The sequence below is a fragment of the Onychostruthus taczanowskii genome, unplaced genomic scaffold (assembly GCF_017590055.1).
Source record: "Onychostruthus taczanowskii isolate IOZ18803 unplaced genomic scaffold, ASM1759005v1 scaffold9, whole genome shotgun sequence".
Classification (NCBI taxonomy): Eukaryota; Metazoa; Chordata; class Aves; order Passeriformes; family Passeridae; genus Onychostruthus; species Onychostruthus taczanowskii.
The window spans coordinates 9,672,430-9,700,281 of NW_024506993.1; the positions used below are offsets into that span (position 1 = coordinate 9,672,430).

Consider the following 27,852-nt stretch of genomic DNA (forward strand, 5'->3'; position numbering starts at 1 on the left):
CATGGAAAGATGCATTAACACATTTAACAGTGACCTTCTCAAGCAGAGCTCTGGAAAATATAACCCAGCATTAAAGTTCATGCTATATTTGGACCTCTAAAGACTGTGGAAAAAAAACTGATTGCCATTACACCAACACCATCACCCTCCTCCCTTTGCACAGGAAATCATCCCGCTCCCCACTCCTGGTTCTGTACCTGGGGGTCAGCTAACCGTGAGATGTCAGGGTAAAGATAAAACTTGATGCCTTCTGCAGCTCCGGGCAGGGTCACGCCACGGATGAGGAGAACAAGGAGCATGATGAATGGGAATGTGGCAGTGATGTACACTACCTGGAAATAAGAAAAGAAAAAAGGAAGGTTTAGTCTGCGGCAGCCAAAGCTCCAGAACCAAGAGAGGTCTAACAATGGAATTCAAAGCCCCCTCATGCCTAAAAAATTCAGAAAACTCCAACCTGAGTTTCTGTGTCTACTTTTAGTTTAGTGCTCTTTAACACCTTATTGCCTTAGGCCTGAAGGCAATGCATGAATCCCTCCAGAGGGCCCCATCACTGGTTACATCACTCAGACATGATTTTATACCATTCATGACTTTTGTTCAAATTCTGCCTTTGTGTTTGTCCTCCTCACATGTTAAGAGCACCTCTGCCAGGGAAGTGAAAAGGTTTACTCACTGAGGGCCCCTGAAACATTATTACCTCATTCTTTACTGGAACTTTAAAACTTACAGATGGCAAACTGTTTCGCAAGTTCTGCTGCTACCTCTGACCTTGCTGTGCAGCCCCACTGCTGCTCCTACAGTCACCCTCCCCAGGAACTGTGTTCAGAGGTGAAGGTCATTTAGTCCATGCTCCTGGGTCTCCCTTCCTATCTCCTTGAACACATCAAGCCCTTCAGGTTGGCATCAGCCTCACCAGTGGTAATTTCCAGTCCTATAACTTCATTCTTGCCCTTGCTGCCTATTCAGCAACATCATTACTGGAAACTAAGGCTCTATTCATCCCGTTTCAAAATATGTCTTCATTATCTTTAACCTCTATTCCCACTCTCTTTGAATAACAGCCTACTTCTTCTCTTCTTGTTATCTCCTCATTCATTTGATGAAAGAGCCCTTTGCTTTCATCTCCAGCACGAGGGTTAATTGAGCTTGCATTTGGACGGTTCTATCTTTAGACCCACACTTTTTGACCTCTAACATTTTGTTTTCTTTGCTCATCAGTGCTTTCCCTCATTTTTTTTATAGAACTGCTGTGCTACAGTCACTACTGTCCAAGAAAGGGCATTTTTCTTGGAGTCAGATGATATCCTCAGGTAATTACAGTTTGCTGCCATGAGTTAAAATGTATTTTTGTTTTTCAGAATTTGCTTAACTACTGCAAAGCTCCCAGGATGCTCCATTTTTCTTCATAAGTGTGTCCTCTGAGAATAATGAGGATAACTCAAAGCCTGTATTGCCATAATAATTCACAGAGCAGGGTTCATTTCATAGAATGAAATACATACATAGCCTTTTTAATTATCAATTTGAGTTTTCTGATATTTTCCACAAATAACATGTAATGCACATGTTTCACCAAAACCAGGATAAAAGGAGGATTTCCACATCTTCTTATTTTTTTTTAAATAAGCCAGGAGTATGAAAAAAACCAGTTTTCCTACCAAAAAAAAAAAAAAAGTTTTGATGTATTTGCAGGAACTGAATGAACAAAATCCCACAGAGAGGTCTTTGCACTGCAGCTAGAGATTCTCTCACAATGCTGCAGGAATTTTTTTTAAGATCAATCACATTATCTAAAACTTAAGCATACCTAATATTTTTCATCATGATTTCATATTTATTTGTCCAAAGCTTTACTGAAAGATTTGAAAACGACAGCTTCCCCCTACCCCCACCCTGCTCTCCAAAGAGCCATTAACACACTGGAAAGCAGGGAAGTGCTATAAACAACCCTCTACTAAAGTAAACTAGACTTTTCAAATAATTCAAGTCCTCCATTAGAGTTTACAGTTTACTTTTGTTTGACCCCAAAGTTAATGGAGTCAGCCGGAGACTTTCCAATGGTTTTGTTGGTCTTTGGCTGCACGAGCCCCGATGCTGCAGAGAGCAGAGAGTGAGCTCCTACCAACCAACCTGCTTTAGACATGAGACCATTTTGCAGGATTTGCAGAAAACACAGATTTTTAGGTATCTGCTTTTAACAGACCTGTTTTCAACCTTTTATCTTCATGGGGAGTGGAAATAGTACCACAGGGAGCTTGGAATGCCTCTCTGTGCTACCAGAGCTTTTTCTGAGCAGACACCAGGGTTGTGAAAGGTGCTGCAGAAATGCTCACTCTCATCGTGCTGCTGCAGGACATTTACTGCACCCAACATTACTATGAAACTTGCAGAATCTCCTCACTGAGTCACATCAATCAGAGGGAACAGAGAAACAAACACTTTTGTCAATGCCTGCTATAAAAGTGTGGAAGCTGCTCTTTGGGGGAAAGGTGGAGGGAATCCAGGGTAAGGTACCAGCTTTTTAAAGAGGCTCACTGATAAAAATCACAGAAAGCAAGGCAGAAACTGCAGTAAAGCAAGTGGTTTAGTCAACAGTGGAACTCATGACGTCTGGCTTCCTACAAAGTTTTGTCTCCTGGTTGATTCTGCAGTGTGCAACAAGCTAAAACTGTTAAATGATGCTCTCTCTGCAGCTGAGGCACTTGGAATTTCTCCCTGTGACTTCTCAGACTTATAAAAGATGAGTTCACACTGTGGCCTTTTTCTTAGGAGGGGCACTAATGGGGTCACTTCCTCCCACCTAGCTGAGAAGAAATGTGGGCAACTTAGTGCCTTGAGATCCCTCCTCCTCTGTCAGACTCATCTGAACAGTGCCTCAAGCAACAATTTTGAAAGCTAAGAATTACACAAACACAATGGCTTAAAAAACTTAGGAAAATAGTATAGAACCACTACTGAATGCAAGGGGGAATAGTGTTATGCTTCACACCAAGTGACGGACCAAGACTTGCAATGGAGCAGGATGTTCAGGAGGGATGCAACTGTTATCCTTTACAAGAAAACATGATTCTGAAGACCATGTGATGGGACCAAACCCACAAGCTATGCAGGATCTTTGTTAGTGACAATGCTCCTGAACGAGTACCTAAGTTTAGCCTTGTGTGTCCCCACAGAGCTCCTCCGCAAGTGAGCGGCATTTCAAAAATGCTGTGCCTCCACAACACCCCTACCACAGCTCTGCCAGCATCCATCCTGCTGCACTGGGATGAACTGGGCTGGAGTGAGAACACAGACACACAGTGCAGAGCACCACCCACCACAAGCCTGAGACCTTCCACACTCATGACATCAGTGGGATGTTTGTCCTCTGAGAGCCGAGGTGGGGCTCAATCTGTGCTTGTATCTGCTTCCTGATGCCCTTCCAGTAGTGGCTACTTGAGTCACAGGCATTTCGGACATTGGCAATGACCTTCAAAAGCCAGTTGAATTCTCTTACTCAATGGAAAAACACAATTTTTCCAGGAAATGGTGAACATCTTCCAGAACAGCATTACTTGGTATTCCCAATGTCTCTAAGTGCAATGATTTTAGAATGGGTAAAAGAGCACTTACCTTCCCAGTGGATTTGACTCCTTTCCAAATGCAGAAGAAACATATCACCCAGACAAGGAGGAGACACAGTGCAAGATCCCACTTGATAATACCAATATCTTCAATTCCCGAGGACAAGCTCAGCACATTGCGCCTGAATATTTGAAAGGAAACAAAAGAAGAGAGAGATGCAGGAGCTCAGTTGATGCAGACTCTGGCTGTGATGGCTAAGAAGACACGATGGTGTGCAGGGCAGCTGATGCACAGACAGATCTCTGCTCTCAGAACACATGCTAAGTCAGTGGCTTATGTGAACAAAGCTGTGCTTTGTAACCCTACATCTCCCCAATATCCATGGGACTCCTTAATTCAATATATTGCAATTAAAAACCTCAAGCTCATTTTAGCAGCCTATGACCACCCCAATATGAGAAAAAAGAGTATTTGCTTTCGTGAAGACCGAAGACCAACTTGCCCCAGTGAAGCAGCCTGGCAGTAGCACACACCATGTCTCCATCATGGACACTTGCAGCTGACCTGTATCCACAAGTTTCTGCTCCTTTGCAGTTCACTAGCAAGGCTGCCACGAGGAGGAAAGGGAAAAAGCAGTGCAGGGGAAGTGTCAGGCCATGCAGCTTTGCAGGGTGAAGGCTGGAGCCATTTATCTCTTTTTCCCCAAACAAACACTGCCCAGGTGCTGCCTCCTGCCCTCAGCACCCCCAACACCAGGGTCTCATTTAGCTAACACCAGATTATTTAGGAAATTTTATTCCCTCTCTTAGGTTAATAAATAAAAAGTAATTCCTGAGCTGTGTTTTAAGGGAGCAACATCTGACCATTAAAAGAGTCTGATCCAGATGGGAAATATTCATTAAGGTTTCTCTCTTTTCAAAATTCCCAAGCTTACCGCTAAATACTTAATTCAAACTGTTTTTCAAATAATTTCATGCAACATACACTGTCCTCACACACTGCACAGGCCTTGTCATACTCAACACTTCATTTGTCAAATATGTAAAAGAACAAACTGTTTCTTACTGCTCACTAAGCTAAAACTCTGCAAATGAGCCCAGTAAACTCTGCAAGGTTTTTTTAGTCAAAGAAAAGTTTTGACCTCAATTACCACAGAAATGCCTTGCCCCAAGACTACAGAAGAGAACTTGCTATCATCTAACCAATTTTTTTATTAATTATTAGTTAAAATTTACTTTCAGACAGCTGTAAAAGTCAGGCACTTTCACTCACCAGAGTCATGGACAGCAGAGCCCAGAGCAGTCTGGGTCAGGGCCATGTGTGGCGTGCCCAGCTTTGCGTGGGGATCCAGTACAAGACAGACCATGGTGGTTTGGTTTTCCCCCAACTAATGAATTTTTTTTTGTTTTGTTTTTTTTTTTTTTGCTATTACCATGGAAAAAATAGTGAATGAAGTCACTGATGGAAAATCTGCAATTAGTTTTTGGAAAAAGCCCTGGATTGACCAGTTTAATAGGACTCAAACCCGTGCCCATCTGTTTTTGCATCTCGGCTTGCCAAACTCACTTGGATTACCTGTGTGACCGTGTTCTCACACCAAATGCTTTCTGCTCTCTGAACGTGTGTGTATTTTGTTATGGAAAAGGACTAATGGCACCAGACAGGGTAAGTCTGCCCTAATCAGCACAGCTATTCAATAGTTATGAGAACCCTCCCAGTAATGAATATTTGGCATAAAGTTGCAGTCTTGCTTCACCTGAGCCTAAAGAAATAAAGGAAAAACCTGCTGTGCATATACAAAAGAAGAAAATACATTTATAAGATGAAAAAGTTCAGCTGCAACCTTCTATGCCTTTTTAAAAAGTAAATGGCAATTTTCCAGTCAAAGGGGCAGTTCATATTGAAAAAGCAATCTATAGAGCTGGCTCTTGGGAAACAGTGCATAATTAACTGCAAATGCCTTTTGGAATAGGGAGCTTTATTAATGCATTCAGATAAGACTTTGCTTTTTACTGCAGAACTAAAAGCAAGTGGCCATCTCTCCTAGAGTTTGCCCCAGCAATTCTTTCAAGATTTTTTGCAAGACACCCCAGTGGGTGACTGAGAGACAGATATCTTGCTTTTCCATGCTTTTCTTGCTTATCCCATCTCACAAAGACTGACTTCCTCAAGGAGTATGTTGAGAATTACTACGGGAGGTTCAGCATTACATTTTATGACTTCTAGCCCTACATATTTTTGCAGAAGCACTCAACATGGATTTTTGACCCTGTAAATTCAAGTTCAGGAAGGAGCATAAGCTGAGCTGTGCTGATAGCTCTTCAATTTTGTTACACAACCCCCAAGCTACTGAGATTCAGCCAAGCCCACTCAGCTACCTTCACACCACTCACACATGGAATTGTTAGTCATTCAGATTTATAGTCTGATGCTGTCATTAACTGTCACTCGTGTATAATCAATGGGACAACAGGCTGGGGCTGAGTTTGTTATGAACAGGAGTTCTTGACCCTTGAACACTAATATGTTCTAGTGTGTGCAATATGGAAGTGTAACAGGAGCTGTAACTGCCTGTACAACATAAACAAAAATAAAATGAAGAGAGTTATGCAATCCTTGGGGGATATTCCAGCTCATTAATCAAGTGAATGCAGACAGGACCTTTCAAACCAGGAAAGGTGAAGCACCCTTTCATGTTGGATGGACAAGAATAATTAACACTGAAGAGGTTGTACAGAAGAATATAAAAATGAGAATATGAAACAATTTAAAAAACTCTCATGTTTGCTCTTAAAGGCAGAGACAGCTGCTCTAGATTTTGTTTAGTTTTTTGTGTTGCTGCCTTCAGGATTACATGCCATTAGCATGTGATGGTCTTTCTTGGGATTTGGACGAATAAAATCTGCTGATTACCAAATATTTATAAACACTTGGCCAGCACCAGACAATCAGAGGTTTTGTTCAACCCTAATTACCCTATTACACTTATCCCTTATGTATTAATATGTGTGTAAGCCTTTAAGGTTTTGAACTTCAAAATAAAATCTTCAGAAATAAGACCTGTAGCATGTGATACCAAGAGGTAAGTCTCCTGAAATAAAGCCTGATTTTCTTAACCCCCTTTTACTGCTGCTCAAGCAAGCATGTGATTTGCACCAAACATTAATTCAAATGAACTGAAATGTCAAGCTGCACTACATACCCAGCCAGGCTGAGAAGTTCAGCGTGAAGAGGTTAATGCATCTATGTGGTGAATTATACCTTGGCAGCACTAATTTTACAAAGCAGTGCTGATGAGGACACTATATAAATGTCCCACAATAAAAATGGCATTGGGTTTCAGAAACCAAATACTCACAAACCTCTGAATCAAACTGGAATTAATTGCACCACAAAGCAGATGGATATCTTCAGTTAAAGACTAATTATTTACCTGTCCTTTCAATGTTGGTAGCTGGCTGGCTGGCAGCCAGTATTGTCTATGGCAGCATGGTACCTGAAAGCTCTTCAAACTATTTTTAATTTCAGAACTGTAAAGAACACTCTCATGTCTGGGAAAAAAAAATGGGGATATTCACTGCTTGCACCAAGTGAAAGCTATGCTACTTTTATTACAACAGTGCTGCATGATCTCTGCTCTTACTTTAAGACATCAATAGTTATTTATGCAGAGACAGCAGCTATTTTTAATAGACCTCTAAGTGTCATGACTCCAGCAGGCAGCTTGCTTGGTTAAGGGCAGTTTTGCCCATGATGAAACAGTGAATTATGGGCAGTATGTCTGTCCCAGTAGGATTACAAAGCCAAACTCCTCCCTAGCAAGACTCCAGGGAAGAGTTCAGCTTACAGCGTCTAAAACTGTTGAGGACACAAGTTAAAGTGGCTGCAAAGTGCAGGGCAAGCTACTCCAGGAGCACTAATCACTGAGCAACCTTTGCTCCAACTCTGCTACTGACACAGTGAGGGCACAACTGAGGACAGAAAAGTGTGCGAGGATCAAGGATTTGCTGTCCAGCCTCAGGCTCCTCCAGCCTGACTACATCTACAGGAGGATTTGGCTCAGCTTGCAGAGGAGTCTTCTGATTTGGTTTCCCTTAGAGGGAAGGTAACTAAAAGCTCCATCACTAGCGTGCTCCCATGGGGACATCATTCTCCTTAGTCCTGGCTGCCCTGGCACAACACCCTAAATCAAACAGCTGCTGTGGTGTGACCCACAGAGAGCTCTGCTCTTCCCCAGTGCTGGAGCCCTCACTCTTTTACAATCCCTTTCCCAGCTCCCAGCCCTTTTCCTTTCTGCTGTGGTATCTTCCTGAAGTGAACATCCTGCCTGGGGCCTCCAGGGAGATAATCTGGCCCACAAATCTGTGCACTACAGGAGTAGGAGCTTCCAGAGAAGCAGGACAGTTCCATGGTCACATCAGGAGCCACCAAGCTCACAGGTGCCCCAGGTACAAGAGGACTGTCAGCAAATTCACTGCACAAAAGCAACGATGAACACAGTGCTTTGGGAGTCTGGGGCAGCAACTATTTCTGCTTCCTTGGGAGGCCTTGACAAGATCTTGGAACACACAACCAAACCAGCCACTCATGTGGATTCAAGGCCTTCAGTCTGAAGTCACTGTGGGAGAGTCCAAAGGAGTGAGAGCTGCTTCCCTTTCTACTGCAGCTTGCCTCTCAGTTCCCCCAAAATATCCAAAGGTACCACTTAACAATTGTTTTCCAACTTCTCCATTTTACACGGGAGGAAGTCACCTGGAAAAGCAGCTGCCCCTCAACATGGAAACACAGAGCTCATGGTGGAAACGCTGCTCTCAGCTCTCTTCAGAGCCTGCACCCTGTCCCTCACACCAGCACCAGAGCCATTTGACAAACTACCAAGCCCAGATTCGATCTGCCCCTTTATATTTTGGCTCTCGTGTTGCAAATTTTAGCACAGCTCCTAAGACTATTTTTTTCTAAACCTAATGCATGCCAAACATCTTCAGCACGAACATGATTCCTGCTGGGGCTTTGGCTGATGCTTATTTTTAAAAATAGAGAAGTAGGTACAAGTTGATCAGAGATGAAACTGTACTTTAAACCTGCTGAAAAAGCCAAGCTGGGCCAGAAGCTGATTCTACCCATAAGTGACTATCTGAGCAAGCAAGCAAAAAAATTATTAATAAACTATTTGAAGATACTTTGGATTTAAGTTTCCCTACAGGTGTATTCCTCTGCTGCTATGTTTTGAAACTTATATAAACACAGAGAGTTTTGAGGTCATGCCTGTTCGGAGATCACATTATGCAATATGATTTAAAACTTGAAAAATAAAGAGAAATGAGAATAAGAAGCTTATGACTGATGAAATTCAGGCATCTGGCAAAACAGTCTCCTCAGAGACTGCAGAAAAAACTGTTGTAACAGAGATGACCTGGGAAACCTAGAATACAGGACAACGTTCACCACCTCTGTCAGATTTATTACTGAGGTCAAAACCTTACATTGCCATCAGACTGAAGAGAGATGTGTTATAGCTTCATAAAGTTTACTGCAAATGCTAACAGCTGGGGAAGAGACAACCACAAAGGTGATGATTTGTTGCTGTTTCCACTGTAAATCCCTGCTATCAGGGCATCTGCAGTGACTTGTTTGTGTTCTCCTGCCACACTCAGAGAATCCAGCCAAGAAGGAAATAAGGAAATAAGTTTGCTTCCAAAGAAGAAGCTGTGCTGGCTTTTAAAGCTCCCTGTATGGTCTAGGATAAATCTCTTCTATCACCTGTCTCCAGCACTCCCAGACTTACTAGTCTGTCTCAAGATAGGTGAGAACACTGGTCAAAAAACTGACATCCTGAGCAATTTTCTTTTCTTATCTAACACTCCCCTGTGGGCTCCCATAAAATCTCAGGACTGAGCTCTGGTATGCCACTGAAAGCTGCCTGAAGACACCACGAAGAGGGGGTACTTACTCCCAAAACTCTGTGACAGGAGAGGTGAAGTTAGTGGCATTCAGTGATATCCAGAGTGTTTTGTTCTTCCTGAGAGTGTCTTCCACACAGGTGGGCGTGTTCCACTTCTGGTGGCAGTGTGCCCATGGCAGGACGCTCTGGAACGACTGGAACAGGTAGTAGAGTCCCCAGGCCAGGATCACGATGTAGTACACATTCAGAAGGGACACAATCACTATGGAAGCATAACCAATTCCTGGAAAGAAGGGGAGAGAAAAGAAAAACGTGCAGATGTGACAGCTGCTGCAACTTGTGATCTCCTGGGGCTGGTGCCATTCCCACTGTGCTGTGGGCTTGTATCCTGCCCTCCCCTACTGCTGATGGAAACTCAGCTCAACCACACATCAGCACAGACCTGCCACCATCTCTGGCACTCAGGGCTGAGTTTCTGGCTATGGTTTGCTGACACTGAGGGGAGGACTGCAGGAATCTACTCAATTTAACACTAACCCAGTTATTTCAAGTTTTAGTAGAGGGAAGGCAAGGCATCAGGCTTTGCTTGTCTGCTGCATCATCTCACTTCTCAGGTTGCCTGTGTGGGCAAACTCATTCTTGCCACACTGTCTCCCAAGCCAGCTTCTCAGCTGGACAGCACCTGCACCACTCAGTTATCAACTGGCTGGGCTCAGTCTACGTGGGGGAAAAAAAAAGACATTTCTTGAATGAGCTAAAAAGGAATCTGTGTGAAAGTAGTGGTTTCTGCCTCAATTTCACTTGTGCAAAGGAAGCATGGTATTTGTGGATCTTATGGTTACCTGGATCAATCTCTGCTTACATAGTTTGCCAGTTATGAACCACAAGCAAAATAAAAGTACTTCCTTTAAAAATTTAAACCTGTCTCTTACAAGAACCTGTGAAGCTCCCTTTAACATCACTCTGATGAATATTCCAGCACTTGGGGTACCTGCCTCATATTTTTTAGTTTTAAACTTTGCTGCAGCAGGAGTCTTTATCACCAGAGATTATTTTCATGTCAGATGGTAACAAGCTGAGCAAGTGCTATTTATTCTGTACATCTGCATTTCTTTCAGCACATACAGCTAGTCACATTAGCTACACTTTCTCTTTATGGATTCCTGGGAGATTGCTATTTAAACAAGGAACATTCCTTCTTCCTCCTCCTCCTCCTCCTCAAAAAAAAAAAAAAAAGGTTTTCACAAAAGTGGGAGGAGGAGGAAGAAAATTAAGCTAAAGCAGCAGAATTACATCACCTTCAGCAGCATTTTGAGCACTAGGTGGGAGGGTGAGCCTCAGAGAAAACCCCCACTTCTGCTTGGGGTGATATCAGGGGAGAGAGATGCCTGGAGCAGCAACAGTGGCAGAGCTAGAGACATGCCAGTGTGAAGTGCCCACTCTTTCCAAACGGGATATGAACAGGACCACACGTTTAGTGCAGTTATTTCAAATGATTCTGCCTGTGCTGTCCAGCTGTAAAGGGCAATCTGAACACAAGACAGGCATCCTCTGTCATTTTTCTAACCTTTCATTTTTCTTTCTAGTTAAATTCCAGAGCAGCCTTCACACTGTTCCTGTGAGCACTGAGCAGGAAAAGGTAATATCAGACCAACATTTGCCAAGACTTGCTCAGTTATGACCAAAGCCCTGCTCCTGAATCCCACCAGAAAATGCTGTCCAGGTTTTGACTGCATCTGTAGCAGACAGATGATGCCAATGATAAACTTTCACATAGAAGATGGATTTTGATTTCCAGACCAAAATAACATTTCAAAGATGGTTTCATTAATGCCATCTGGCCTTTCAAGACAACACTTTCTCTGATACCTTTAAACAAAATGTGCAATTGCCTTAAAAGGCATAATATGCAATTTCATTATTGGTTATTGGCAGTTTTGCCAGTTAACAAGCTGATAGCATCAAAGTCAATAACTCACTTGAGACTCTCTGACTTCTACCTTTCCAGGATCCAATATCATACCCTGAATTACTAGAGCAAATAGCTGAGTTAATGGACATGAGGGGCTGCTACATATGGTTTACAGAGGGGTCTTTAAGCAGTAAAGCACAACAAGGTGTACTAACCAGTGAAAATAGGGCAGATCTTTTCCCAGCATGTAATTCCACCTTCGGAGGTATACTGTCCTAGCACCACCTCCAGGAAAAACACGGGAAGACCTCCCCCAAACAGGAAAATGAAATAAGGTATAAGAAATGCACCTGTTGAGAAAATACAATAGTAAATAATGAGATTAAATGACAGAACTTACACAAGGTCATCAAAAAGGTGACAACAGGCACATATAAACAAAGAAAGATATCTAATACTTTAATATCACTGTGCAATAATCTTATTCTGGGGTATTTTTGCTCATTTTTTCTGCAAGAAGGATGAGTATAGGCTGGAAAGGGCATTTTCTTACCTCTTTAAAGTGAATACCTCCAATAACAATGGCAGATTGTTAGGCACACAATACTTTCATATGGCTCAGACTGATCTTATTCTGAAATCCCCTGGTCTGAAATCTTAATGGTCTATATTAATAGCATATCTTCTAGTTAAAACTCAGACTTGTAGCAGAAGTAAAAGAGCAAGAAAGGTTCAACAGCACAACACTAGAAATTGCTGGATTTTTTTTTCCCTAATAAAGTTTTAATAAAAACTATTCAGTGATGAAACAACCTCTCCTGAAGAGTGAGGTGAGGGTGAGGGAGGAAGGCAGAAAACACACGTATGGACAGTCCTCTTTAAAAACGGGATGAAGGCACTGAGAAACAGCGAGCACGGGGCAGACAGACGGGTTCCTGAGCGTGGGACGAAAACTCACCTCCGCCGTTTTTGTAGCAGAGATACGGGAACCGCCAGACGTTGCCCAAACCGATGAATCCCCCCGCCACGGACAGCAGGAAGTCGATCTTGCTCGCCCACTTCTCCCGCTGCGGTGGCTTTCCCTCAGCCTCATCCTCAGGCCGTGTCCCCGGGCTCTTGCCGGGGGAAGGTTTGAGGATGTCCTTGTGGAAATCTTTCAAGCACTGAAGCTTTTCCTTTGTTGCCATATTTCTGCTTTCTACACAGAAAAAGAACAACAAAAAAAGAGAGGGGTTTATTAAGCAGTCTTTTCCAGCAGAGCTCTCTAACACTGCAAAAACTGTTTAGCCAAACTTGTTCTATACAAAACAGTGTTGTTTATTAAGCTGAGATAGGAAAATACTTCTGATGACTTCACTGACCAGCAGAGGCAAAGTCCCCCTGAGTGTGTGGTCACCTCTCTGCAGCCAGAGCAGTGCAGAGCACCGTGAAGCTCTGGCACTGCTCGCTGCTGACCTGCTGCCCGCAGGGAAGGGCTGCCCCAGCTGCGCTCCCCGTGCCGGCTCCTGCACGTGGTGCTCCTGGGCAAGTGTCTAACGCTGCTTCCATGCCCAAAATAAAGTACAAATCACTGCATCTGGTTCCTTCTAAAGCATTTATGTGAAATACAGAATAGTAAATCTCACCTTTCCAGATAAAACCCATTCTTCTACTTCCCAATAACTTGAGCGATCCTGTATTATTTATTGCCTGCAATTTCCATTCCCTGAAGTACTATAAACCTCTCAGAAAACTATACATTCATAAAAACTGCAATGGAAAGTCGTTTGTTCTAATCAGCCTGCAGGAACTGAAGGAATCTTTTCAGTTTATTCCATTTTCATAACTGCACTGTTTTCCCTTGACATCAATAAAGGGACAAAAATAAGCCTTTATATTCAATTATCGTGAAATGCACACCTATGCAATGGAACAGTTTGCTGAGAATGATGGCTCCTTAGTTAATTAAAAAGTCAGTGGCATGAGTCATATTAAATCATAGCTGGTTTAATAATTTATATATATAACTTATTATCAAAATCACAGACATTCAAAAACAATAACAGAAAGAATTATTCTAACAAGTGCCTTTTTAACTAAGGTTTTCTAATGAAAACAATTTAGGAGTAACTTGTAGCTTTCATGTTACCTGAGATGTCAGGCATATGCGGCCAATTAATTCCCCACATAACTCAAGTGACTTCAGCTGGCTCTGACCAGTTATTATTGCATAGTGTGTTGATACTGAAATTTTCACCAGAACCAGGCAAACCAGCAAGTTTGTTCCAGATCACAACCACTGGCCGCTTATACATGTCATTATGAGTGCAGCCATAAAAAAACCATGCTGCAGATTATCCTTTTTGATAGCTGCCAGCCTCCCCCGTACCTGCACACTGGTTTTGGTCTCTAACCCGACTGAGCTCGTGGCAGTGACCCGAAGACTGAGCTGGCATTAGCTCTGCAGGAAGTTTTTAATCTGAACATGATTTTGAGATAGATATGCATCACTGTACCTGCAATGCTTCCCATTCACCACGGAAAGGTTCAGAGGGCTAACACTGCCACAAACCACAGCAGCTCCACACTCGCCCCACTGGCACACCGGTGGCCTTCCAAAGCAGGCACTGTGACAGCAGCTGCCTATCAGGCCACGATCTAAGGAGGGACTTTAATCTCCACGACGTTAATCATTATGACTTTCTATTGCTTTTTAAACCAGGCCACTGGTGAGCGCGCAGGGTGCACGAGCACTGCAATACCTCGTGACCAACAGCAGAGAGAGCTCACAGAAGGAGAAAGTGGAGCGCAGGGTGATGGACCATCACCGCTGCACGGGGATGGAGGCAGGATGTATTCCACCAAAATAGCTCCTGCTGGTCACTGTTAGAGACACGGCGTGAGATAAAGCAGTAACAGAATAAAAATGGTAGGGCCAGCTCTGTCTAAGTCTTTAGGCATTTAGCTGCTTTTGGGCTGAATTCACAGCAGCTAACTTGAGTTGAGTATCATGAATGGAGATTAATGGAGGTGCCTCTAAAAGGGATTCACAGCAGCCTTAACCTTCCTGAGACATCTGCATCTCACAACAAGCCCCAAACAGGCACCATCCTGCATAAACTCCAGGAGTCCTCTCTTGAGGGAAAAAAATAAAAAAAAAAAAAAGTGGACATAACTGCTTTTCTTCAAAGAGGTGGTTGATGTCCTGCTCTTTCTGCAACACCTACCAGGTATGGAGAAAGCTCGTTTTTGCTTTCTTTTGCTATTTGTGCTCCTTGAATCCCTATCTTTCATCTTGCTGGAGCATGTCATAACCATCAGGCAACAGGCTATTCTGGGCTGAGGAATGGAGGGCATTTGGATTGTCTCATGGAAGCTGTTCTTCACAGGGGTTATTGAAACACTCATCAACAGAGGGGGAAAGCGTGCAAAAGAAGAGGCTCACACCTAGTGTTCAGGGTATGCTCTTATTTTCCACACAGTTTTTTGGTGAACCGGTGGGACAGCCATAAACCTGCTTAAGAGGGCACAGAGATATATAGATTTAAAGATCCCTGCAGGATTAGGTTTGAAATAGGAGCTTAACTGCTCCCCGTGGAGACTGATACTGGAAATACCCGAAAACAGACCGCTGGGAACACAGGCTCCCCTTATGTATGAAAACCTAAGGAGACCTGCAGCATTAGCCACCTCTAAGATTAAAAACTCTTCAGGACTGCAATTTTTTGCAATCCACTTTTATCTGGTGACACAGAGTTCTTTATTTTCTGCCAGCTCTAATCCTCTTGCCTGCGGATTTACTTTGACCCAGGTGTTAGTCAGTTCTACCCAGAGTTTGGAAGGCTGACCAGTTGATTGCATTCTGTAAACCCTGACTCTTCCTCGGACAAGATGATCACCCTATGGTTTGGCCCAATTAGCAGCACACAAAATGTGAAACGGTGCCTTTTCAGATGCTTTCTTTGTAACTGAGTGGAACTGCATTATAAAAAGGGATTTCTAATTTGTCTCAAGATACCCCAAATTAATGGCTGTGCTTAAAAACTTAATTAGTAAGTGAAAATTATGCTTCAGCCTTAGCTGCAATGTGGTGACAGACCGTGATCTCTCCCTTAGTCCATGAACACTCAAGGTCATGCTTGCTTTTGGGGTCGTTTCACTGTATGGGTGCCAGGAGATGAGCCACCAAAACTTTGGTGCCAGTCACCAGCTCTCCATAGTGGGGCACACTACCTATCCAAGGCTTGCACAAAATTAGTAACAGCCCAGCTTTAGTGTGTACAGACTTGCTAAAATCCCAATTGTGTCTGGAGGACCGGCAGCTGTGGCTGGCAGGCACGTACTGTCCACCAGTACCACAGGAACTGCCACTAAGCGGCCACCTGGGACTGTGGTCCCAGCCCGTGTCACGTTCAAGGGATGTCGGATTTATCCCCCTTTGCTGCCAACCATTGGTGTCCACCCAGCCATTCCCAATTACAGGAACTGTCTACAAAGGCTGCAAGGGTGGGGGGTACAGGCGATTCTCCCTGGTGAAGAAAAGCCAAGAAAAGTAAGTTTGTTTAGCGAAAGGCATTGTCTTTTTCCTTAATGGGGTTGGAGTTTCATTTCCTTTAGCTATGTCCCACTGGGTGAGGCTAAAATGGCTCTTAAGGGAAATAGTCTGACAGAGATGCTGAAACAATATGTTGTCACCGCCCAGGTCAGAAGCAGAGAATAATAGGTTATTTTTACTGTATCACTTAGTGGGGATGGTATCCGAGATCTAAGTCCATCAGATTCCCCCAAGGAAATATATTGTGAAAAAAATGCTCTTACAACCACATAGTCCAAAAGGAGCAATCCAGGTCTGAGGCATATGTCTGCCTCCCAGAGACACACGTCTGCCTTCCAGGAGCCACATCTGACTGTGAGAGTACCCCCTCCAGGAAGTTTCAGATGGCCCCAGGAAGCTTTGGCTTCATCTGATGAACTCAATATGGATAAATAAAAAGCAGCAGTCAAGCCTGCTATTTATGGTGTGCCCCTAGGCTGAGCCCAGTCACACTGCAAGAGCCTGATCCGACAGCAAGGGGAGAAAAAATCCAGACTGGGCCACGCTTGCTCCCACATACACTGGTACATACCCTCATTAACTGAAGATGGAGTAATCAATTATCAAATCAATGCTGGTAAAATATGGAAAAACAGAACAAGGGATCAAGCACAGGCACTTTGCACTTCTCAAGTATCTGCTCACTGCTGCAGCCAGGAGGCCCTTCCACAGGAGAATCAGGTGTCTGTTCCCTGCACAAATTTCATCAGGTGAAATACCCTGCAATAACCCAGGCTCTCTTGCTGTCCCCCATGACTGATCAGCCTTTGATGCACAGGTGAAAATACCCCCATAAGAGGAGTGCTTTCACAGCCAGCTTGGCTTGGGACATCCCCTGGGCTACAGCTATCAGATATTCACATGTAGAGTCTGCACCTCAGATAACCCATACCCTTTAAAAAAATACTGGCAGTGAAATGTAATCCCTCATAACTTGCAAAAAAAAAAAAAAAAAAAAAAAAAAAAGGGTAGAGGAAGAGGAAGGCGCTGCACAGAGGGGCAGATGGTGAGTGATGCCCATGAGGGAAGGCCACCAGCACAGCCAGGACCTGCTGGTTGTCAGTACAGACACAACTCTCAATACTGCTGGACCACTGACATTTTTGTCAGACAACCCATGGATTACACATCTGAAAATACACTGTGTTCAGTTTTTGCTTTGGGATTACAGTAATGATCCTCTCCAAGCTTCTTACAGCTGAAGACAAGCGACCAATGCACAGCAGCACCTTCCAAGAGGAGTCTGGAGGACAAGCACACCACGGATGCCACCTCATTTAATAGTCACTAAAAATCAAGTCTTTCAAACAGTATTTATCCAAATGCTGATGGAAATAGGAAAATCAAAGTCTTCCTGAATACACAGATATGTGTTTGTAAACATTTACACATGCTAAAATGCATGCCCTGTCTTGCATCTGAACACCAGCAACCACAGCAAAGCAGATACTTACTTTTTGGCCAATGCATATAAACTTTAATTAAAGATTCAGCATACCGAATTGTTGACTAGAGTGTAACTGAATGTGTTTTTTTCTAGCTTCTTTTTCTGTTGGAAAACTAAAAGCAAAGTACACATTCAGAGTGTTTTTCACCTTGATGGGAATGTTGCTTGAAGAATGACTGTATGGCTGTACCACTGATTTTATGGACTATTTTTGCAATATCATGTGTATCATCATTACTTCTGCTTTCAAGGATCCTTCTCTAGTAAGTTCAGCCTGTGCAGAATGTGTATCTTGAGCTTCTCAGTGCTCTCTCATCCTCTTCTGCCTCAATGACTTTTGAAAGACATCAGTTTACCACATTATAAATAATTCTTCTAACCCTGTTTAAGCTCACTGCTTATTTGGACTTATTGCCATCGCTCTTATTTTCTGTCATTTATTTTGTATTCTGCAAATTGAAGTCAACATTCCCTTAAAAACTGAGTTTCCTAGAACTGCCAATCTATTTGTGGGTTGGCTCTTTTAAGAAATTATTATTATTTTACATTCACATTCATGAATATTTCAAAATTAGATGCCCCGATTTCTGGATCAGAGCTGGTCTTCAAATAAGCAGCTTCCACTTTCCATTGAGAGCAATGGAAAAACTGCTATTGATTTCAACAGTAGTAGGATCAGGTCCCAAATAAAACTGCATTTATTATGTTTGGCTCATTTCCTAGGATTACTTGGAACTTTGAAAGCTGTAATTCTTGATGTTGACAGCTCTCCCTCCCTCCCGGGGCAGTGTGGTTAAGCCAATCGATACATGATTAAAATAAACAGCCCCTTGATCAAACTCATGGCTTCAGTGCAAGTCTTTCTGATCTAGAGGAAAAAAAAAAGCCTTTATGTCTGCCAGCCCTCAATGCCCTACCAGTACCCAAGGAGCACCTGACTTCACTTATTGTCCCTAATTCATATCCAAGATCATTCTGCTTCATTGAACAAGATACCTACAATTTCTGAAAAATAATACCACTCTCTTTACTGCCCACATTGCCTCTCTTCCTCTTAAAAAGTGCCTCTAAAAATTCCCTGAACTACAGCTCACTGTTCTGTCTTTAATGGACTCCTCTTTTTCTGTATACTTTTCCCTGGGTTTGGGTTGTTATTTAAACCCTAGAATCCATTTGTCCTTTCTTCTTAGTTTTTTGCTCCAGCTTTCTCCATCTCCCTTCTCACTTCTTCATAATTTCCTTTTCTTTCACTGTGATGCTTTTTTTAGTCTCCTAAGACTGACTGGAAAATCTGCTACTGAAAATTTTCTAGGAGGAAAATGAACTTCTTCATAAAGCTGAAGCCTACTCTGAAAGAAAAGCCCAGGGCTTAATGCAATTTCTTTTTCATCAGTTGTGGTCTGGACAAAAGGTATCTTTTTTCCCTACATGCCTTTTTTCTTGCTGCTGTTTCCATTCATGTTCTTCAAATGCTTCAAATAGGCACCATGTCACAGCACTGAGCTGTTATAAAATCCTGCATCTTTGCTCAGATTTCAGCAGCAGAAAATCTGCAGTCACATAATATCCTAGATGCTCATTTTGTTCTACTTATTTATGTCAAAGAACAAAGCAGTTACAACTAAACCTGGAACAGGAGGAAATGAAAAACTCCTTTTCCGTTGTGTGGGGTGGAAAGGAGGAAAATGAATACCCACAAATTCCAATGGATTTCAGAGGGAGCATGACCCTGACTCTAAACAGGGGTGAGGCAAAGATGATGCCCCCATGCCTCATCTGGAGCCTGATTCCCCAGGAGATGGCACAGGGCAGTCGTGGCAGTCAGTAGGGAGGAGCATGGGATGCAAGACACATAACACTGGTTATGACTGGTTATGACTCTGTCTACTGAAACCCTCTGTGGGATTTCACAGTGTCTCCTGTATCCCAAGTGTCCTGCCTGGAGAGCCATGGTGCTCCTGCTCTGTCCCCTCCTCAGAGAAGCAGGCACAGGGGTTACTCTGGCAAAGACAACCAAGGGGAAGGAGCGAGGGGTTGGCAGAAGCAGAGAGACTCAGGGGAAACTGCTGGTAACTCTGTGCAGGAGAACAACCAGTTAAAACTAGTTTTGCTCACGTGAAGCCAACTGCTGGCCCAGTTTAATGCCTCTGGGTGTGCCAGCTCACAGCCTCTTGACTGTCAACAGGCTGGAAAGAAACACCAGCTTCCCACTGCCATCCCTGCCTGCTCCCTCTGCTCTACCAGCTCACCCACTGTGGAAGTGGAAAACCATTACTTCACTGGGTGACACCACCTCTTTGTCCTTGAGAGGACCCTTAACAAAACGCATTCTGTCCATGTGGTGTAGCAAGCTGATGGCTTTCCAAGCAAGATGGGCATTGTTGAAGAAGATTCAACAAGCTGTGCACATCCTCAACTCTTCTGTTTCCTTGTACCCTGAAGTTATACACTTTCTGACCAAGGGAATAAGCATTGTTGTGTTTTGCTATCAATTCTGAAGGTCTGCATCTGAATGGATTGAAATTCTCTATCAAACCCTGGCGTCAATTAACTAATTCCTATTGCCACAAATAAACCACCAAATTGATCAGAATCAATTAAGGGATGTCCTTCATCCTGCTATAAAAAAAGGCAAACCCCCTAAAGCTCACAAAGCTTATGAACTCAAACAGTCAGTGGTGTGCACTGTGCCTATTGAATTTTTTGCATGTGATTAATAGTGTATTGATCCTACGTGACACTTCTGCAAGGCACTTGCAACACATGATAATGTCAGACAGCAATTTCCATGCTACAGTAATGGAGCACTGCCCCTGTGCAGGGAAGATAAACAATAAAGTAGTAATTTAGTGAGGCAAATGTGCAATAAAACATATGAATTCATTATATCAAAGTAGTTTTTCCTTGGGGAGAAATCATTTCACCCTCACCTATTTTTTCTTTCATGCTAATTCTAAATCTAGCCTTAAATTAACTGAGTTTACCAATGCTAATGTTCAGGGCTTTCTCACAATTGAGGAGCAATGTACTTTTTCATTATGTTTTCTAACTAAGTAAAAAATAGATGGATGTGTAAGATTACCCATTTTTGGAAAAACAATAGAGTCTTCTATACCCAGCAATGGCTTTGATCAGCTGTTGCCATACCTGCCTAGGCCACCTCCACACAAAGCCAGAACTGTGTTTTTACTGCCTCTATCCATTCATCTTAAACAATAACTGAGGACAGATTTTTATCCCACCTGTGGCAGCTGTACAAACATGTCATACAGTACCTTATTCCCAGAAATCTAGATCCCCACACCATCAGTGGAAGGGAGCAATCCTTTCTTCTTCTTTGTTCCCGTGCCCCATCTGCCCAACACCTGATTTTTTAATTTTTTTTTTCTAGAGTACATTAATGGAAGGAAGAGTTGTGCAACACGGCAGTGTGGGTGGAAAGCAGCCAGCCAACCTGCACCAGGAAAACAGCTATTACACGCACGCGATCCGCAATGTTAGTCCCATTACAGGGCTATAAAATCTGAGCAGGTTACAAAGCCCTGAGGGCTGGGCCATGAGCACTAAAACTTAATGGCGAGAGTGAGCTACTTTTGATTTTAGCCTTGACTTTTCCTCCATGCTGGCAGTAAATATCAGCAAAAATACAACTCAGTGACAGAAATGAGCTGTAATCTTTAAGAAGTGGAGCATCAACCTTTTGCTGATGAACCAGGGTACTCAGGTGACTGGGGTGCTCTGCCAGGGCACCTCTTCTCACAGGCCTTCAGCCACAGAAATTTCCTAAGCACCTTGAGGTTTAATTTACTGTTGTTGTTTTCTTTCCTTCAAGCAAAAACAAGAAAAAAAAAAAAAAAAAAAAGGGGAACAAAAACTTTAGGCACACGAAGTTTCACACAGGAAATGAAATTGAAACCCCTGACACGGCAGCGCAGCAGTGCGGGCGGGTCTGCAGGAGACGTGCAAAAAGAAGAAGTGGCAAAGCTGATGAACAAGCTCAGGGAGAGCACAACTTTGCAAAACAGATTGGTGAAACGTAGACTTTCACACACACAAAAAAATGAAGCTCTGTAGACACTATGATATTTATTTGCTCTCCTGCAGCTGGTGCCAGGTGCTGGCTTGCACGGCTGGACAATGGCATGTTTTGTTTAATCCCAGAACAGCCTTGGCTCTGTCTCCAGCTGCAGCCCCGTCCTCTCAATTTCCCTGGCTGCCCAGAGCCGCTCACTGTGCTTCTGGAGGGCATTTGAGAAGGAATACCACTATGTCCTACAGGCCTTGCAATGGGCATTATTTGATCTAAATAAATAAATAAAGTTCTGAGTTGCAAATAGAACATTTGGTACTGACTACTAAACCACTGTGCTTTTAAATACCGTGTGATTCACACTGATTCCCAACCAGAGGTGTATTTTCAGTTCAGTTTTGCTATGGGTCTCTGACATTTGCTTTCACAGACCGAGAGCTGTGCTCATTTTTATGTCAAGAGATATGAAAACCAAACAGTGCCTGAACAAATACTTCGCTTTTCCAAGGAAACTAACACATAAACCACTTCTGCATACCACGGTCTGCAAAGTGCACAGCACACACCAAGCAGGAACAAAACCCTGGGCTCACACACTACTTGGACAAAAGCCTCACAGAATTCACTCTCGAATTGCAGCCTCCAAAGGAAATTGTGTTAGAGCAAAGGCTGACTCCAATACAAGACACAAGTATGTGCAGTCCCACCTTCACAACAGGGTCAATCTCACAGGCTACAGGTACTTGTTTACTTGTTTTTCTGTTGGCTTTTGCAGGTAAGCTTCCCCAAATACAGCATGACAATATGTGAACAGCCTGAGTACTTTTCTTCATCTCTTTTTATCTTTTCAAACAAATGCTAGCTGATGGTTTCATTGCAGGTTGCTTTTATAGTCCTGGCCCGACTACTATAAACTGAACTTACTCCTGTTAGCAGCTGAGGATTTTTCTTCCTGCAGTTTCATCTTTGTGAACACACTTAAATAGGATACCAATGTGGCACATTAGTATCTAAAGCTGTCTTCATCATGACTACAATTATTTTTCACTACTTGGCTTTCTTATGCAAAAGTTAATAATGGACAAGTGGGAAATTGTTTGCAGTTCCACTTTAAACAACAGGCACCTGACAAGCAGCTGAGATAGCAACAAAACCACTTCACATGCAAACCAATGGCAGAAAGTGAGAGACTTCCTTTGGTTGACTTGTCTGAATTTTTGGAGGTGACCTTAACAAGAGCTACATGAACTTGTGGTAGCTTTACAGGAGAAATCACCAAGGTGATTCAAAGTCAGATGTGCTGCTTGAAGTTCCACATTTGGATACTATCTGTCCATGAAATTTGACTTATAACCTACTGCTTGTGTACTGCACAAAGAGCAGTGGAGAAGGGAACTTCAACCCTACTGAGCAACAGTATCTTCCATTACTATATTCCCTCTACCAGGCACAAACCCTTTTCACACTTGAAAGAACAGTACCCTGCATCGTTTAAGCAGGATGTGTATGAGGTGAGAGTATTTATGTGGTTACAGAAAAGAGAGGGCAGCAATGAAAGCAAATCTATCCTGTTAAATCTTGATTTTAGAATCCTGCATTGTATAAAAGGGGACAACAAAAGCTTTTGGTTGCTCATATTTAGTCCTTCTTCAATCCACTGTGGTAGCCCCATTTGTAAACTTTACTTTTGGTAGAACCTGATGGGAAACCAGGTGTTTACATAAACAGTATACTTCTTGTTGATAAAGTAGAGAGATGGAGAGAAAGCACCTTATCTTGTCAGACTTGAAAGAGAAACCCCATGAAATATTCCTATTTCTTTTTCCCACCAAGGGAGTTTTTGAAGGGTTTTTTTGCCTTAGAATAGCTACATCATTGCCCAAAATCCCCTAGGCCGACATGGTGAATCTGAGTGTGATCTTGCTTTCTCCCAGCACAATTAAAATAACATTGTTCTGACAAAGGGCGTTTTTTTGACTAACATATGGGCTGACCATGAAAATTTGCTACCCGATGGAGCTCGCAGATGCCCCTGTGCACGTCCCAGCTTTCTGGCAGACAGCTGCAGGGCTGGGAGGGCCCTGAGCTGAGCAGCAGATGCTCTGTGCAGCATTAACTCCCTCACGTGGTTACAGCCACATGAGGAAACCAGCACGTAACGGCCCAGCCAGGGCACTTGGTGGCTCACTAAATCCTAAATACCCCAAAGCTCTCCTCAAGGCTGCTAGAGAACGAGATTTGTCACTGAAAAGGAAAAAAAAAAGGTGATATCTACTTTTAAATACTTATTATCCTGATATAATTATGCTTTAAACTCTTTAATTGATAACTTCAGTTGGAACTTACTGAAGATTTGAAGGTAATTCAAGTGAAATCCTGCTACAAATTCCAAATAATTTCAGAGATACCAAATTTCACCTACTAATCTCATCTGAGGTCACCATTTACATCTTGATACTGTTCCCATGCAAGCAAAACCTCTGTGTCCTCACTGACCTTCAGGATGTGGCTCCTGTTCCGTGCAGGTATGAATGAGAGTGACAGTGACAGGGAGTGAGGAGTTAATGTCATGCACAGCACTATGGCTGAATCAGTACAGGAAATGGGCATTAAACAGAACCATAAAGTAATTCAGGGTAGAAGGCATTTCTGGAGGTCACATTGCCCAGCCTCCTGCTCAAAGAAGGGCCAATATCAAAATCAGACTGGCTTGCCTATGGCCTTCTCTGGTCAAGCTCTGGCCATGTGTGGAGACTGTACAATCCTGTGCAACTCATCCCACTGCTTCACTCTGCTCAGGATGAACATTTATTCCACATAAACAATCTGAACGTCTCTACCTTTGTGGACAAAGAAAGAAGATGAGGAGGAAAAGGGAGAGGAGGATTAATACAGAATGACAAGATGATACCAAATGGAAGGCTCACTCTTTGTCTTCTGGTACTGCACACATACAATACAAGCAGCTGGAAAGCAAAAGATACTGAGGGGCTCTGCAGTGAGTGACAATGGGTAAGCTCCAGGTTAAGCACAGAAAAAGCAACAGTCCCTGGTGGCAGCATATCAGACAACACCCATTTTATTGTCAGAGTAAAACATATTCCTTTAAGAAAACCAAACAAAAAGCCTTACTGAGTGCTTCAATGCATGCCAAGCAATTATTGCTTTCCACAATGTGTCCTGTGACTCACTGTGCCACAATGAACTGGCATATGGTGCTCATTCAGGGTATATAACTCACACATTAGCTCTGAAGAGCTAATAGTTACTTGGACTCTAGTTAATTTTGGGGGTTTTTAATTTCCCCATGGCAATGCAATAAATGTCATGCTCATTATTGTATTATTATTATTTTTAAAAAGTGTTTTTAGTGGCAGGCAAGTGTCATTAACGCCTCAAACCTCTCGTATGCAATGAAAATCAATTCAGACAAACTCTGGCATGCGAAAGCACATAAATAATTGGTAAATACTACCTGTGGTCTTCTGGGTCCAGATCTGACTGATGCCAAGAGCAATCAAGTCCTTTTTGGCTGCAAAGGATAGGAGGGCACTCAATACCTTGCAGAAGGCACTCAGTACCTGGCAAAAATCAAGCTTTCTGTGTGCCAGCTCCCCATGAAAGAGCAAACCACAAAGCACGTGCAACAAAAAAGGTTCTCTTCTCTTGGAAGGGAAGGCAATCTCCTAGAAAGACACAGAGCCAGCTCTCTGTAGGTGTCAAATACTATTCTGGCCTGGAAAGGGGGCACTTTCTCTTATAAAAGGAAACATAAAAAGTAACAAAGCTTCTCTCTTTGAGTGAGCCTGCCCAAGAGCAGTAGACTGGAAATCCATTTTTTTATCATGAAGAAAACATCAGAGATGCTTAAAAGCAGAGACTGAGTAGTGGCAGAAGAAACTGGGTGCAGTTACAAGAAAATTCTTCTCTTGTAATCAAGATGCCCCAAATGAGCCCAGGCTGCACCATGACTTGTGAGGACAATCAAGGAAACATGGATTCAAGAGCGCTAATGGAGCTTTCCACCATACCCAGATGACTTCATGGGGGTAAGAATCCTGTAGAGGTAAGGGCCACTTAACACTTGTATACATTTGACAAAAGCACACTGAAACCAGTGCTATTCATTAGCAGAAGCGGATCAGAAAGATGGAAGTGGCTAATTCAGATTTTGCCCATGTAGGGACTCAGAGCTGCAGCAGAAGTGCAATGGGGTTGAAGGCTAGCAGGGCCGATTCCTGAAAAAGGGGGCCTGACTTCTGACATAATTTTCACAGTAAAGCAATAGCAATGCTATTGGAATCAACAAAACTATGCTGGAATAAATCAGTTGAGAATTATATCCTGAATTTGTACGTCTTTGAGCTAATTTCATAGGTATCAAACAACATTAACATCTCAAATGTGACTTGGAAGGCAAAACATAAACACTTCAGCCTAAAGCTCTACTGCTCCTGATCCCCAAGGACACAATTAATCCTTCAGTGGTTTCCTAAATAGACCAAATGCAATGATTACAAATACAAATATTTTTCCCTGTGTTTTTGCTTTACAAAACATAAATTTGGACTGTGTAATCTCAGGTGTTTTCTTTAGTATTTAACACAACAGGGATGGAAGAATATGGGCATGACTTTACTATGAATGGCAGTGGGGAATAAGGACCTACTCTGCCTATTTTGAATCTCCTGAAATATTGAGTGGGAGATGGTTGAAACTGTGCCTGAACCAAGGCTCCCAGCATCTGACCTGCACTTTTTTGTCACTGCTCCGTAGGTTCTTTGCTAATGGTCACAATATACTTCCCATCTCCTCATAAATATCTTTGATTTATTAAATTATTTGTTGCATCTCACTCAGCTACATTCTTCTAGGAATGTGTTTAAGAAAAGGCAAAAGTACATAACTATTAAGTAGAACTCAGGCCTTTTTCCAATCAAAAATCATATTCCTTTACGCAAAGATGTCAAAGTCTTCATTTCATCCAAGGAAACAAAACCAGCATTTAGGTAATAACAACCTTCTCCTCAGTGCAAAGACCCTCCTGCCAGAGAAGGAAATGCTGCCCTTGACCAAATCCCAAATGTTCATTCTCTTATTGGCTAATTCATGACAGTGTTAGCTAGATTTTCATTACAGAGCATTATTTGTAGCTGCTGTTTTCATGAAGCAGCTGTAATAAACAAGTGAGATTTATGTTCCTTTTAAAATTGCTTGAAATAATTAGCACTGTTAAATTTAGACTCTGAAAATATCTGAGTCTACTGAGTTTTCTATTTTTTAAATAAATACAGAAGCTACAAAGCAATCTACCACCACCAGTCAGGCCTGGGTCAGAATAATATGCATGCCATATAGCAGCCAAAATGTGTTTCAGATGAGGAAATAATCTAAGTTCTCCAAACAACCTTTTAAAAGTAAATGATGGTTGTGCTGAGTGAAATGTTTTAACAACTGCACTGTGTGCTATTTCTCTCCAGCCTAAATGCAGACAGGCCTTTATTTTATTCCTGTTCTGGTCTGTACAGGTACAAATGGGCACCCTGGATGTGGACCACTGGTGAGATCAATGGAAAGCGGAATCAATACCGAGACCCAGACCCAGACCAGAATTTTACAGCTGCTTCCTACCTTGATTTATGCTGCATCTAAAAGCCCTAACCCATGTCAGACACTCAGATACCAAACCCAGAGCTTGTGGTTTGCCCTCATCTCTGCACCATTTACTTTTTCCACTCATTGCCCCTCAACCACAGCTTGCTGTATTGACAGTCCAGACACTTATTTGGAATAAGCAAACACGGTGCCCTCTCCAGCCCAATTTGGCTGTGTCACAGCTGGTGCTGCACTTCAGAGCCTGATCCAACCAACCTGCTTCGTGACAGCACCCAACAAACAGCCTCTAAAAAGCTTTCCACTCATAGCTGGGGTTTTTTGGGTTGGTTGGTTGGTCAGTTCTGTGACTCATCAGCCCTACAGTATTTTTCGTGGCGCAGGTTCCACCACCTCAGTGGTCCAGGTTTCCTCAGAGCAGTGGGAAAGACAAGAGGAAATCCCAGGGGCCAGGACAGAACCCTAACAGTTCTACAAGAGAGGTCTAATGTCCAGCAGATGTTCAGCTGACTGCAACCCCAGGGAGGTGAGGAAAAGATGATCTGCTGTGGGGAAGACCACATCATGCCATGCATAAAATAGGTACAGAAACAATATTCTGAGTGTATAATGAGAAAAGGGACAAAAAGAAGACAAGAAGAAGACTAAACCTGCCAGCTCTTATGAACATTTTTAACTAGAGGAAGGAAAATCAGGGAAGATATACAAATAAGAATGATGAAGCTGGGAAAGGAGTCTGGACTAACGTGCAAAAGACAGCTGTAATATGTATCAAAATATTAAAATTTTAAGTACTTTTCTCTGCATAGGG

General features: G+C 42.8%; 1 protein-coding gene across 21 annotated transcripts in view; it reads right to left on the reverse strand.

Annotated features, from left to right (window-relative positions):
- Positions 1–27,852, reverse strand: part of SLC6A6 (solute carrier family 6 member 6) — a 54,883-nt gene that overhangs the window by 18,415 nt on the left and 8,616 nt on the right. For 9 of the 21 annotated variants that reach the window (XM_041425672.1, XM_041425677.1, XM_041425671.1 and 6 more), the window contains 6 exons: positions 24,904–24,960; positions 12,337–12,576; positions 11,594–11,728; positions 9,515–9,749; positions 3,613–3,745; positions 198–332 (listed from right to left, as the gene is read on the reverse strand). In XM_041425672.1, the coding sequence (XP_041281606.1) occupies positions 198–332; positions 3,613–3,745; positions 9,515–9,749; positions 11,594–11,728; positions 12,337–12,576; positions 24,904–24,960 (935 nt within the window). Of the gene's footprint in view, positions 1–197; positions 333–3,612; positions 3,746–9,514; positions 9,750–11,593; positions 11,729–12,336; positions 12,577–21,095; positions 21,224–24,903; positions 25,010–27,852 lie in introns of all 21 variants that reach the window. The other 12 variants (XM_041425682.1, XM_041425674.1, XM_041425670.1 and 9 more) reach the window with 4 other exon arrangements.